Genomic DNA, 14,509 nt, shown 5'->3' on the forward strand with positions numbered 1-14,509 from the left:
TGAATCCATTCGTCGGTACCCATGCCCCCGCGTTGAGCTCCCGCTAGCAGGCGAACACATCGCGGCGGCATCCTCATCGGAACGCGTGTCTAGGGTCCACAGCCGATGGGTCCTCCATCCCACCAACAGCTACGGGGACGCGGATGCCGCAGGCAGAGCATCAAGCTAGAAGACATGAGGGACGTGTTCTTCTGTGAGATCGTGCTCTCGACGCCGCCTGACGCCGCCGACCGCGAGTACGTGGCCATGGCCATGCTTGGGTGCTCCACGGAGGTCGCGTTCTGCCGGGTTGGAGTCGACAGCGCATGGACGCTGCTCGACACCAAACTAGAGTTCTCCGTGGGGTCCATCGTCCACTATCAAGACAAGTTCTTGGCGATCGACTGCACTGGAGAAATCTCCGTCTACAGTAGCAACGCCGCCGGCGCTACTCCAACCGAGATGCTACTGCCATCACTGTCGCCACCTACGGAGCTCTGCCACCACAGCTACCTGAAATCAAACGGTGAGCTACACACTGTGGGTGCCGTGGTGAGCACGTTCTACGAGACACAGAGCTTCACCTGCCGCAGTGCGATCTACAAGTGCAACCTCCACGACCGTACGTCGGAGTGATCTAGGGTGAGAACATCGGTGATCAGACACTGTTCGTGTCTAAACATCATGTTTGAACATTTTAATGAAAGCTTCAGTAGAACAAGTGTATCCAAGTAGAAGGAGAACAAAATCTATATGTCTGAGCCATTGTATGGAGATCCATACGACTTGGTCCATCGACTGGAGATTGTTGATATTGCTACCGACCTATTCAAAGTGAAGCCCGTCCAGGAAAAGATGCAGGGTTCCGAGGCTCTGGGTTGGATTCGACCTGATCTCTGAAAGCTCTAGAGTTTGTGAGCCTACAACGCCACGCACTCCGTGACTATGTTAAATTCATAAATTTTATTTTTTAGATTAAATGTCACTTTAACGTTGATATTTAATTTAACAGTATTATTATCTTATCGTGCCATCCGTATATTTTTAATATAAATTGTTAATTATCCATAGCGACTTACGGAGACGCTACGTAGTTAACTTAAAAAAAAAAAGTATATTAGCGGCGCCACCGAATCTTTCATCTCATCAGTCCATTTGTTCCCGCTATCCGCACTCCTGATTCGTGTTTCGTGTACTCCATCTTTTCCGCTTTCCATTCTTTCCCATCCCCGCTGGCGACTCTTGAACCTTGATGCACCCCTGGCGCCGCGCCTCCCGGGCCGCCCCCGGAGCCTCCTGCTCGGAGCCCGCGCGTCCGCTCGCTGGTGGCAACGCGAGGGTCTCGCCGGAGGTCTCCGTGGAGCAGGATGATGAAGGGGAGGAGGGCGACGTGGGGAGGTGGTCGGCCCTGGTGCCCGAGCTGCTCGACGACATCCTTCGGCGCGTAGACGCCGGCGCCGAGAGGTGGCCACAGCGGCGCGACGTGGTGGTGTTCGCCTACGTGTGCCGCCGGTGGCGCGAGACGGCCGTCGCCTTGGTGCGGCCGCCGCTCCGGTGCAGGGGAATCGCCTTCCTCTCCTCGCTCAAGCAGGTGAGGCCCCACCGAATCCTGACCGTATACCATCTTCATTGTCTTGATTGGAGCTGCGTCGTCAGTCAACGATTGTTTCGCTTTTAAAAGAAATGGAAAAGGCTGGTGGAGTGGAGTGTGGAGCATGCGATTTCTGGTGCCGCATCTGTTGCTTTAATTATTTTGCCTTAAACAAAAGAAGTGAGGCATTGCTCTCGGTAGTCAGGGGCCTGCTCGTAGTGCCCAAATATCTTCTAATGGATGCGATTCCTCTACCTTTCAATTTCTTTGACACATCGCCACATGATTAAGGTGTTCATACCTTTTATAGAGCTGATTGCACCCACACTTTAGATATTCTGATTCCAGATGTCACCATTATGACAGCTTTGACTCGCAACTTCTGTTAGAATATACAGTACAGTTAAATAGCGAAAAGTTATATTATGAAAACATTTTCGATGATGAATTTGGTAATGTGAAGCATGTGTTTGAATACATGTAACTTTTCATATTGATGGTCCAAATTTAAAAAGTTTGACCAGATAGAATCTTCAAACGACCTAAATTTGGGATAGGGAGCACTTTTTATTTGTATGGACAAAAAAACTAGATGGTTTCTTGTTTAATAAACTTATACTATTTCTGAAGTATTACTTGCAATACATTAGTCAACTAGGGTAGAAGGATGAAACTGCTGGCTATAAAATTCAGTTTAGGTAGTTCTTGGCTTCTTGCTGGTTTACCACCGCACCAAGAAGAATGTACTTTTTTTTTGTGAAGAGAATGTACTAATATTTTGATTATTATGTTCTATGTTACTTGGTGGATGCGTCTGATTTTGTACAGCCTGGACCAAAGGATGCGCCGATACAGTGTTTCATCAAGAGGAACAAGAAAAACTCGACTTTTCACCAAAGTTTTGCTAGGCGCTAGGCGAAATCTAGGCGATGACCCTTAGCCTAGCGACTAGTCCAGCCTAGGCGATGCTAGGCGTTTTTCTAGGAGTTTTGCCAATTTATATTTATATATCAATATATAATATATACATTTATAGCACAAATCATGAATAATTTAGATAAAAAATAGGGAAGGACCAGTAGACATACCTTAGGTCCTTTGTCCTTAGTTGCAGTTGATACACTACTGATCACTGAATTTCCTGCAGCACTGCTGCAATAGAAGTGGACAACACTTTTAGATGCAATTGGGCATCAATACAAGTGATACAAAAAATAGGAAATAGCAAGTTAGGTACTTATCTGAGGTCTGAGCCTTCTCCCATCCATTATCAGCATTTCAGCAGCTGATATGTTTGCAAACAGACAAAGCAGGGGAAGGAAACAGAGGAGACCGGCTGTATATGTTTGCAAACAGACAAAGCAGGGGAAGGAAACAGAGGAGCAGGGGAGGAGGACATACAGACCTTGGGAGGAGCTTCTGGCGACGAAGACGAAGAGACCGGCGAGGAGGAGCACGACCCGCGGGGACGAGCTCGTCGAGGAGGAAGGAGACCGGCGGGGAGCAGCGTCGCCGGCGGGTCTTGCCAGGCGGGGAGGAGGCTCGCCGGCGGGATCTGCTTCCAGGCGAGCAGCGCAGCTGGCGGGACCTGCTTCCCGGCGGGGAGGAGCACGACTTGCGGGGATGAGCTCGTCGAGGAGAAAGGAGACCGGCGGGGAGCAGCGTCGCCGGCGGGTCTTGCCAGGCGGGGAGGAGGCTCGCCGGCGGGATCTGCTTCTAGGCGAGCAGCGCAACCTGCGGGACCTGCTTCCCGGCGGAGGTCGAGGTCAAGGCGAGTACGACTTTCTCTCCCCTTCTCCCCCTTATCCTTCTCCAGCACAGCAGCGCGCGGCTTTTTCCCGCGCCTGGAGCTCTGCGCGTGCGCGCTCGCCCGCGGAGCCATTCTTTCGCGCGCGATGGCCCGCGTCGCCCGCCTAGCTCGATTCCGCGCCGCCTAGGGCTCCTGGGTGCCGCCGAGTCGCCGCCTAGCTCCGCCTAGTCGCTCCGCCCGCCTAGAGGGGCGATTACCCCCCCCCCCCCCAGTCCAGGCGCCAGGCCATAGCCTAGCGACTAGGCGCGCCTAGGCGAGACGTAATCGTCGATTTTCAAAACTTTGCTTTTCACCTTTATCTCAGCTTAACACAAGGCTAGTTGGTTTCATGTCGCATTGGAACGGTATTCACTTAGGATCTGGTAGGCTGTTACATAGATAAGAAAAGGAGTACAGTCACTTAGATCATGGTCCTCCATGTTGATATAAATTTCAAAGGGTTCTGTACATCCTCTTTTCAAATTAAGAAGACTATAACTATTTTTATCTTTTGGTAAGGATGCAATGAGCCAATGAGGACTGACAAAAGCTTAGTTGTTACAAATAAAATTCAACACGATGCACTGTTGCACAGTGAATTCAACCTACATGTTTAGGTTCTTCGCCATTTCATCTATTGATATCACTAGTAACTAAATTTGTATACACACAATAGTAAGGTGTCTACGTTTTTTAAAAAAAAAAATTGACACCTCTAGGCTCTAGCTCTGTAGTACTATGTTTTCGCTGACATTTTCGTTTAACAGCATTAACAGGTCAAGGGAAGTTTCTGTTGGCAGCTCGTAAGAACAGGTGTGCGTACCATATGGAATATATTATCTTTATTCGCAAGGATCTCTCTCATGGAAGCCATGTCGGGAAGCTAAAGTGAGGCCTAAATCTAATATTTCAATGGCTTCTGACTGCTGCAACATTGGTGAAATATTTCAATTTTCAAGAAACAGTTTTCAACTTTATATCTATATTCTCATAGTTCTAGCCATCTTTTTTCTTTTTCATAGCATTGAAAAACCATGCCCAGATGTACTATTGGGTTAATTCTATCATATCAATATGGCATTTTTCTTCTATAATTATGATATGGATTGAAATGTGGCTTTATATACTATTAATAAAAATGTCTTTTATATTATATAGGAACTATCTTCTAAATATTTTTTTCAATATTCAACCATCTCTAAGGGAATTTGTTTATCAAACACGTGTATGTTGCACGTGCATTTCCACTAGTGTTCCTTTTTGTGTGAAAAAATATGACATGCCGTGCATTTCATAGGTAAGTGCTACTAATTGCCTCGGTTACAAATTTATCCGCCAACCGCCATATGTACTTTTAGCATGCTCCTTTTGATGTATGCAACTCCATTTTGTCTAAATGACCCCAAACATAATATCAGTCATGGGCGAAGATAGGTCCAGTGTACACTAAAAGAAAGTACATGTAAATATCTCTTACGGCATAGGAAAATTTGATTTCATATCAAACTGTCCAGATTCTTCATTGATAGAGCAACCTGTGCTTGTAGGTCTGACTTCACGAGAACAAAGTTCACTATTTATGATCTGCAGCTACAATATGAAGGTGCTAAGGTGCCAATCAGTAGATACAGACCCTGGCTTGCAAGGAAGCAGATAAACCCGCTCGTTTCCACTGGCAATGTTGAAACCGGAGAAGTGACCTATGAATACAATCTTCTCAAATCAAGAGGACCGAGAAGAATACACTGCAGTATCCAGTGCCCTGTAAATGAGGACACTGCAATAGATCAGCACGAGGCAAAGCAACTCTGCACCCCTAGTTCCTTGGTTCTGTACAATAAAGCACCACGTTGGCATGAGGATCTGCAGTGCTGGTGTTTGGATTTTCATGGTCGGGTTATGGTTGCCTCTGTGAAGAACTTCCAGCTTATTGCTCCAGCGGGCACCGGGCAGCCATGGGGCATTCAGGATGATGAAACTGTGATACTTCAGTGTGGAAAGATCGAGGATGATGTTTTCACGATGGACTATCGGCAGCCTCTGTCCGCATTCCAAGCATTTGCAATCTGCCTCACCAGTTTTGGCTCCAAAGTTGGCACGTGAAATAGGTATCTGTATTTTATAGGACCTCTGATCCCCCCCTGGGATGGCCATCAACGTGTACATATCTTCTCATTCCTGAGAAAAGGGAAACAGTGACCGTGATCATTTCCCACCCTCTCCATCATTCTATTTGACAAACATGTTCATCTCTTGTGACAAGAGAGTGATCTGAATACTGAGGTTTATTTAATCAGATGTTGGCATTTGAAAGCGCGTCACAAATTCTTTGTATATATTCGCCCTATTCGGCTGATGGTTTCTGCGGCCGATAAGACGGCTAATGTTGTTTTGTTGTTAGAGAAAAACACTGATGTGAAATACACGGAAGAAAAAGCAAGGAGAACAAGCGGTGTCCACAAGTGGAATTACTTTGTTGCAGCTTAGTAGCATAGTGTTTTCTTTGTTTGTTTAGATCAGAATAGGAGTTGTTTGGTGAAGTTATTAGTGCCGCCTTTATTTAGAGCTCGGCAGATTCATTTGACACTAACCAAGACATAATTAATCCACTTAAGACCCTGTTTGGATGCATGTGTATTTACTTCAATGCACATGTGCTAAAGTGGAATGGAATGGAATTTAGTTTAATTCCACTTCAATTCACTTCAACACATGTTGATTGAGATGGATGCATGCACATCCAAACAGGAACTAATTTGGTTGTTCAGAGCCTCTTCTTGAGGCCGAGCCTTATCCTAGCCAACCCATCAACCATATCAAATATAGATCATATTTGTTTCAAAAGACGCAAATACATTTTCAAGCTGATGAGAATTCACAAAGTTCTAACAATGCAAACTAGCAATCTAAGAATAATAAAGTGGACATTGAGTTCCTGATGCTTCGGAAAGTATCAAGCTTAACCGGACACCAAAATAGATCAGGAGCAAACCAGCAAGGCAGCAACCCATCAAGTCGAGATAGTATCAGATATGCAGCAATGTGATGATTATTGAGGTCAAGATGATTGAACCATGCTACACACTGTTTCCGTCCCGATCAGTCTCCACTCTAACAACGCGTGGTTAACAGAAAACAACAAAGCTTGTTACAGTAGACTGCAGTCATCAGGAGTCAAGACAGCTCCATTTCTACGTGATCAACTTGATCAGAAGCGCCATCGCTGTCAGAGTCTGCCTGCATTTCAGAAGATTAACACCGAATCATTCAGTAATCGGGCAGACTGGTGGCACACGAGCACATATCCAAGGGGACGGGGCGGGACCACGAGAGAACATGATGCTCACCGGCGGAGGAGCGATCCGGCCTGCGCCCCATCCGAGCAGCAGTCCGACGGCGTCGGCGAACGCGCGGTGCGCCAGCCTCCTCTTGGTCCGGGCGATCGACCCGGCGTGCTGCACGAGCGCGGCGCATCCAGCAAACCTCTTGCCCACCATGGCACCGCTCCCCTCGCACACCAGGCACAGGAACTGCCCCTTGTCCCGCTCCGCCTCGTAGAAACCCCTCAGCGCCGTATCACTGCCCAGCAGCTCGCTGAAGAATCGAGCCGCATTGCCCCCGTTCTCCTCCTCCTCGTCATCTTCGATCTGCGATGCGAAGAACGCGCGGCAGGACCTTACGGCGACGGCCTGAGGGTGCAAGGGGACCGCGGCCGCCACTTCGACTGTGGGCTGTGGCGGCGTCGGCGAGGGTATGGCGGGCGGGCCCCAGCTCCAGGAGTCGGCTTCCGCCGGGTCCGGAGGCGGCGGCGGGTCACACGGCCAAGGCGTATCGGGCTGCGCTCTGGAGGGGGACATGGATCCGGTGGCGGCCGGGAGGGGCGGCGGGGCGCCGAGAGGTTGCCACCGCGCGAGCTCGTCAGCGAGGCGCTCCTGCCGCTTGCGGTCCTTGCGCTTGCGGCGCTCCTCCCGCTTGAACGCCGTGGACTTGACTAGCCGAAGCGGTTGCTGGTGGTGGCCGCTAGGGTTAGGGGCGGGGGAGAGGTTGGGGACGTCTCGCTCGGTATCGGACTCCATTGCCGCGGTTCGTGGCGCCGCGCCGGAGCAGAAGCCTTCTGTAGCGCCAGTTTGGCAGAGTTCCGCTTCCGGCTTCTTCGGACCGGCTTTGGTACATCCCTTCTCCATTTACATTGGAGCTAAAACTCCGCTCCCAACCACACTTCCCATTGCTTCCAATTCAATCGTCGCTATAACCACTTTAAAATTAATTCCTTTCTACCCTGCTCCTCTATCAAAATAACTCAATCGAACAATCAAGAAATGGAACTCGAGAATCAAAAAGAGAAACTACTAAACTGGCTCGTAGTTGGGTGCCCTAGGCCTATTTCCTGCACGAGCCTGGGCCTTGTTATACCTTTCCCATGTCACGGACAGCTAATAACAACAGCATTTCCAAGAGTTTTCAAAACACACCCATAATCTTATTTCCAGTAAGACTGAAAAATGTCTATGTAACAAATCCTTATGTAACTTTCAATCTTTTCACACTTGAGAAGATGGATCCAAATATTCGGCATGTTCGTTGGTTGTTTTCTAGGTTAATAAGCCCGGTCAGTGCTGATCTATTGTGAGATAAAAATACTATTGGCTGGCTGATAAGGCCTTGCGAAAACAAACACGCGAACAGGATGATTGGCTGCTGAGTAACGTGCAATTGACGTTCAATCTTGTCCTCGCGGGTGCGTATTAACTGTTGAGTGTTGACCGCAAATGCAGCAGTGCATCATCCCGATTCGACGAACCGACCCGACGTGCCAGGCCACGGAGCAGGGGCCGAGGGGCAGGGTGTTGGCGCTGGGGCCGAGCGCACATTTCCGAAGTCCCGCCGCGACCCACGACCGCGAGGTTCAAGTTCAATGAACGAACCGCGTCCGCTCCTTTCCCCCGAATCTCGAGCCCACCTCCTGACCCCCGATCTCCCGCTCGGGCGACCCAACCAGAGGCAGGCCGCGGCCGCGGCCGCCATCGGATGCGGGACGACACGACGCAGCGCTCCTCGCCGTCCGTTTCCGGCGCGCGACACCTGTTCGCCTGGGGCTTTCTGCTAGTGCCGCCTATTCTAGCTCCGCATCGTACAGTGTGCTCCACTGAAACCGCCGGCCTAGATACCGTCCTTTTTTTTACCACAGGCAATGGGGTTAGGGTTCGGCGCCGTACGGGAAGGGTGAGGCCGTGGTCCCTGGAGGACTGGAGGTGGAGGCGAGGACTCGTCAGCAGAAGCAAAGTGCGTGTTTAGTGGAGGGAAAATTGGGAATTTGGTTACGACAGCACTTTCGTTTTTATTTGGTAATTAGTGTTCAATCATAGATCAATTAGGCTCAAAATGTTCGTCTCGTAATTTCCAACTAAACTGTACAATTAGTTTTTTTTTTTCTACATTTAATGTTCTATGTACGTATCACAAGATTCAATGTGATAACTACTATAGTATTTTTTGAAAAAGTTTTTTTGCACCTAAACGTGGCAAACGCACCGAGGAGCGAGAACGAGGCCCGTCCCCGCTGGGCGCTGGCCAGGCGGCAGGTCGCGCTGCTGGCCCTGGGTGTGGTGGCACGGGGAATGCGTTCCAATTGTAAAATGGGCACGGACGGGTAGTTTTGTTGTGTTCACATAATTCGGGTCTGGTTTAGACTGACGTTAGGAATCAGTATTTGATACTGTAGCATTTTTATTTGTATTTAATAATTATTGTCCAATCATAACTTAACTAGGCTCAAAAAATTTGTCTCGTAATTTACAATCAAACTGTATAATTAGTTATTTTTTTATCTACATTTAATACTCTATGCATGTATCAAAGATTTGATGTGACGAAGAGAAAGTGAAAAAACTTGTAATCTAAACGGGCCTCGACACGGCTAATCTTTGGTTTGGACTCATGCATCCCGTGGCATGCTGGTCCCACATGTCATGGACTGAGATGGCGGTATGTGCAGATTATTTACTGCGCCAGTAAGCGGCTGCTCCCACCCGCTGCGCCACTGCGGGCTCACGTGCCGCAGCCCGCAGCCGCCCTGCCCCGCGTGCGCGCCACCCACCGTACCCCTTCAGGCTTCAGCGTACGCGAGGGCCGGCGCGCGAACAGCGGCTCCTCCTTCCTGGACCTGGTCCGTGCACCACAATGCAGAATGTCCTGACCGGCACTGTCCCAGCCCACCAGCACCGCGCCTACAGAGGACCGCGTGACCTGCGCCAGGGGTCCGCATGTCATGTCACAGGCTTGGCGTCGCATGTCGACGGGTAGTACGTACTACATGGCACTTGGCTTCCGCGACCACGCGGCTGGGCGCGGAGGACTCAGGTTGGGTGCCTTTCCTCGACGCACGGCGTACCTTTCTGTCCTCTATCCATCGGTTGAAAGAGAATCCGATGGCTCTTATAAATTTTCAGCATATCTTTTAGCTTTTCACAATGAAAATGGACGGGAGCGGGAGCGGGAGCGGGAGCGGCGGCTCATCTGCGCGTGCGTTGCGCCGGTCTCCCACGTGCCGTGCCGGTCTCCCACGCGCCGCGCCGGTCTCCCACGAGTCACGCTGCCCGCCAACGACTGGGCCGGTCTCCCGTGCGCTGCGCCGTTCACTGCCTGGAGGAGTCGAGCCGCCTGCAACCGTCGATTTGAAGAGCCAAGCCGCGTCGAGGACGAGGAGCACCGAGCATACCAGCATCCTACGTAGGGACGCCTTCCAAGGGCACTGCAACTGCAGGACATCATCGAGGAGGACCATCCTTGTGAGTTGCTTCACAGATTCAGAATAGAGCCTCTTCTTAAGTTTTTTGTCAAATTGTAACAGACCTAATGCTGTTATGAGGCTGTGATGCTATTGACATGATTTTGATTGGTTCGAAGGATGCAAGTCTAGCTTAGTCTCTCTGCTATAACACCATTTATTGTCATGAAACTTCAGTACCAAATTCTATAGTAGTCCAGTTACGTTGCATCTATGTGCTATTTATTATTTACAGAAAATGTTTAGCTTGATAAAAATTACAAATATGCATTCATGTGCTAGTAATTGTTTGCTGTAAATTTTGTTCTTTGTGACATAATTTGACAAGAAAAATTGGGTTAGATATTGAAAGGCAATGGCAGAACTTGACAAGGGAACACCTGAAGTTGGTTTGAGGTTTCGAAATCCAGATGAGGCTTAGCAGTTTTGGGTGGCATACGGGGGTCGTACAGGCTTTGATGTGAGAAAAAGATATAGAAATTTAAGCAAATTTGATGGCAAGGTGACTTCATGCAGATTTGTTTGTGCCAACGAAGGCCATCGAAGGAAAGTGAAAAGAGAGCATGTGACAAAGTGTTTTAGAGCTGAAACAAGAACCGGTTGCAAAGCACGAATGACAATTACATTGGACCGAGGGGAAGGAAATTATGAAGTCACTGATGTTGTCCTTAGAACACAATCACTCCCTTCACTTGCCTGAAACTCGACACTTATGGCATCACAAAGGAAAATTTTAGAACTACAGGCTTTTGAAAATGAGACCGCCGATGATTATGGAATTAGGCCAAAAGTTGCCCATGAGTTGGCTATCCGTCAAGTTGGAGGGCCATTTAACCTTAGTTACACTTGTCGTGACCGTATAAATTATTTACAGAGCAAGAGGCAGAGGGAGTTAGCATTTGGATAGGCTGGTAGTATGTTGAAATATTTTCATGACAAGATCTCTGAAAATCCATCGTTCCAATATGCTTTACAAGTGGATTGTGATGAGCATATAACCAACATATTTTGGGCTAATGCCAAAATGATCCTTGATTACGTATATTTTGGTGATGTCATGACATTTGACACTACTTTTGGCACAAATAAAGAATACCGACCATTTGGTGTCTTTCTTGGGCTCAATCATTTTAGAGAAACCACTATTTTTGGTGCTGCAATTCTCTTTGATGAAACTGAAGACTCATTTACATGGCACTTTGAGACCTTTCTAGCAGCTCACAATGGCTAGTGGCCTAAAACTATTTATACGGATCAAGATGCAGCTATAGGAAAAGCAATAAAGAATGTATTCACTGAATCATATTATAGGCTGTGCACATTTCACATAATGCAAAATGCCATCAAACATTTATGAGTGAAGGGCCAAGAAGAAGAAGAGGGTGAGGGTGACCAGGAAGATGAAGAACCTCATATTCTCTCTGATTTTAGTCCTTGTATGTATGGCTATAAAGACAAGGAGGCATTTGAAGAAGCATTTGATATTATGAGAACAAAAGTGCACAAACAAACTTGGATAGTATCTATAAGGTGAAAGAAAAGTGGGCTGAATGTTATATGAGAGATGTTTTTAGTTTGGGAGTGAGAAGCACACAACTAAATGAGAGTTTCAACAATGCATTGAAGAACCATTTGAAATCAGATTTGGATATTGTTCGATTTTTTAGGCACTTTGAGAGAACAGTGGAAGACAAAAGAACTAAGGAGCTGGAATCTGAATTTGAGGCAAGAAAGAACATAGCAAGAAGGCACTCCTATAGTCTTTTGGGGTCTAATTATAGTCTTTTGTGGCCTAACTGTATATCTGAAATGGCCTATAATTTCAGTAGAAGCACATGTGCTGGTTCAGTAATAGCACAAGTTGCCAGGGTACACAACCTGAAGGTGCTTTAAATGATTTTGAACTTATGGACTTGTGCTTTGGAAGTGGAGCACACAAATCTCCAGTGTGCTTGATTTGTCTAATAATTATGTGCTTGTGAAAATGGATAGATGCTAAACATGTACTTAGTGTATTTACTGAATGGATGCTAGTGCCTAGGTGTCTAGTTGTCCAGACAACATCCACTGCAGTTCCGACAAGAGAGGCTGTATTTTCATGTAATAAGTAAGATGCACATTTGAAGGGTTGAGATGGCGGACTAGAGGGGGGTGAATAGTCTTTTCTAAAATTAATCGCGTCGGCTAACCAATATAAATGCGGAATTAAAACAGTCGGTCTAGCCAAGACTACACCCTCTATATATGTTCACTAGCTCCTTGCAAAGATACTAATTATGCAACTAAGGTGCCGGGCTAGTTAGAGCTCTCCTAAATAATTCTAGGAGCAAGGTCACACAAACATATGCCACTAGTACTTTAAGCAACAAGGGAGCTCCTACACATGCTAGTAAGCAAAAGCACAAAGCCAACTAAGCACACTAGCAAAGCTCAATAACATGGCAACCAATGCCTAATTAGAGAGCGCAAATACTTAGCTACACAAACTAAGCAATGTGACTAACAAGGTTACTAAAACCAAATTAGCCACTCAAAGGGAGCTACTTCTATGCTACATAAGCAAGAAGGTAATTAGCAAGCTACACAAGCTATCTAATTACAAGAGTAACTATACAAGCTTAATATGTATAAAAGTAATTGCAAGCTTGTGTAATGGGGATGCAAACCAACGGGAAGAATAAGGTTGACACGATAATTTTTCTCCCGAGGTTCACGTGTTTGCCAACACGCTAGTCCCCGTTGTGTCGACCGCTCACTTGGTGGTTCGGCGGCTAATTAGCATCACCCGCTAAGCCCGCACGTCGGGCACCGCAAGAACCTACTCCAGAAGTGAGGGTAGCTCAATGACATGCTTTACTAGAGTTACTCATCGTGGCTCCCGCAGGGCGAGCACAATGCCCCTCACAAGCACTTCTTCGGAGCGCCGCACAAGCTTCTTGTGCGCTTCGACGGAGACCACCACCAAGCCATCTAGGAGGTGGCAACCTCCAAGAGTAACAAGCACCACCGGCTTGCAACTCGATCACCTAGTGCCACTCGATGCAACCTCACAATGCAATCGCACTAGAATCGCTCACTCACACAATCGGATGATCGCTATCAAGTATGTGTGAGATGGAGGGCTCCTAAACACTCTCAAGCATGGACATAAAGTCCTACAAGGTGCTCAGCACCAGCCATGGATGAAGGCCACTTCTATTTATAGCCCCAAGGGCTAAACTAGCCGTTACCCCTTCACTGGGCAAAAATCGGGCCGACCGGACGCTCCGGTCGTGTTGACCGGACGCTGGACCTCAGCGTCCGGTCACCCACAGACAGCCACGTGTCTCGATTCCAACGGTCACTTGACCTGACCGGACGCAGCAGCTTCAACTAACCAGACGCTGGACCCTAGCGTCCGATCGTTTCTAGTAAAGTACCCGAGGCGTATTTCTTCGACCGAAGTCCGGTCGCACGTGATCGGACGCAGCCCAACGTCCGGTCACACTCTAGCTTCTGCGTCATCGTACGTCAGCCTGATCGGACACACCCTGCCAGCGTCTGGTACTTTCAGACCCAGTGTCCAGTCAGTTGACCGACGCCAGCGTCTTCGCGATCAACTCATTTTCACTTCTAACTTCTTTACCCTTGCTCCAATGAGCCAACCACAAGAATTTGCATCTGGCGCAATAGAAAATAGACATTCTATTTTCCCGAAAGCGCCAAATCCCAAACCCATCTTAACCCTGCAAACACCACCTCCTTTGTAAATGTGCCAACACCACCAAGTGTACACCACCATGTGTATGTGTGTTAGCTTTTCACAATCATTTCCCAAGGGATGTTAGCCACTCAACTTGCCACGCCACTCGATCCTAGCGATGATACAAAGTTAGATCACTCGAGTAGCACTAGATGACCGATATACAAACAAGTTTGCCCCTCTTGATAGTATGGCCATCTATCCTAAACCTGGTCATAAACGTCTCTACACACCTATGACCGGTGAAATGAAATACCCTAGGTTATACCTTTGCCTTGCGCATTCCACTCTATCTCCTCCAATGTCGATGCAACACATGCACCAACACAATCAACAATGATATGATCCACTTCATATCATCACATGATCATATTGGTTCATCGATCTTGACTTTACTTTGCTCTTCACCATTGCTATTATCCATCGGCGCCAAGTTTTGTCTTGATCTTTGTAACAGAACCGACCAATTATATAAAATTAAGTAAGAAAATCATTCGCTAGAGCAGACGATTTAGCAAACTTAAGCCCGTATAACCCGATAGTCCGTGAAATCACGAAGAATTTCAAACCAACTTCCATTCTAGCCAAGATCGTAATAAGTTTAGCGGTCACCATCACATA

General features: G+C 47.7%; 2 protein-coding genes and 1 pseudogene across 2 annotated transcripts; 2 read left to right on the forward strand and 1 right to left on the reverse strand.

The window, feature by feature from the left end:
- Positions 1-174: 174 nt before the first annotated feature.
- On the forward strand, positions 175-5,671 carry LOC136461019 (tubby-like F-box protein 9). Its single transcript, XM_066460503.1, has 4 exons — positions 175-278; positions 1,356-1,570; positions 4,127-4,172; positions 4,907-5,671. Exons 1-4 carry the CDS (start codon positions 175-177, stop codon positions 5,460-5,462), a joined length of 921 nt encoding a protein of 306 aa, XP_066316600.1. The 3' UTR covers positions 5,463-5,671.
- LOC136459068 (uncharacterized) lies at positions 5,481-7,489 on the reverse strand. Its single transcript, XM_066458968.1, has 3 exons — positions 6,707-7,489; positions 6,352-6,596; positions 5,481-5,537 (listed from the first exon to the last, which is right to left on the reverse strand). Exons 1-2 carry the CDS (start codon positions 7,433-7,435, stop codon positions 6,534-6,536), a joined length of 792 nt encoding a protein of 263 aa, XP_066315065.1. The 5' UTR covers positions 7,436-7,489; the 3' UTR covers positions 5,481-5,537; positions 6,352-6,533.
- A 3,012-nt stretch (positions 7,490-10,501) lies between these two features.
- Positions 10,502-11,503, forward strand: LOC136461020 (protein FAR1-RELATED SEQUENCE 5-like; annotated as a pseudogene).
- The last annotated feature ends 3,006 nt before the right edge of the window (positions 11,504-14,509 follow it).

The sequence above is a fragment of the Miscanthus floridulus genome, chromosome 6 (genome assembly GCF_019320115.1).
Source record: "Miscanthus floridulus cultivar M001 chromosome 6, ASM1932011v1, whole genome shotgun sequence".
In the NCBI taxonomy this organism is placed as follows: domain Eukaryota; kingdom Viridiplantae; phylum Streptophyta; class Magnoliopsida; order Poales; family Poaceae; genus Miscanthus; species Miscanthus floridulus.

Coding starts and splice junctions, on each gene's coding strand:
- LOC136459068 (XM_066458968.1), bottom strand. CDS start 7,435: ATGGAGTCCGATACCGAGCGAGACGTCCCCAACCTCTCCCCCGCCCCT. Junction 6,597..6,706: donor GCCGGATCGCTCCTCCGCCG/GTGAGCATCATG, acceptor TCTGAAATGCAG/GCAGACTCTGACAGCGATGG.
- LOC136461019 (XM_066460503.1), top strand. CDS start 175: ATGAGGGACGTGTTCTTCTGTGAGATCGTGCTCTCGACGCCGCCTGAC. Junction 279..1,355: donor GGGTGCTCCACGGAGGTCGC/GTTCTGCCGGGT, acceptor AGGATGATGAAG/GGGAGGAGGGCGACGTGGGG. Junction 4,173..4,906: donor TTGGCAGCTCGTAAGAACAG/GTGTGCGTACCA, acceptor CTGTGCTTGTAG/GTCTGACTTCACGAGAACAA.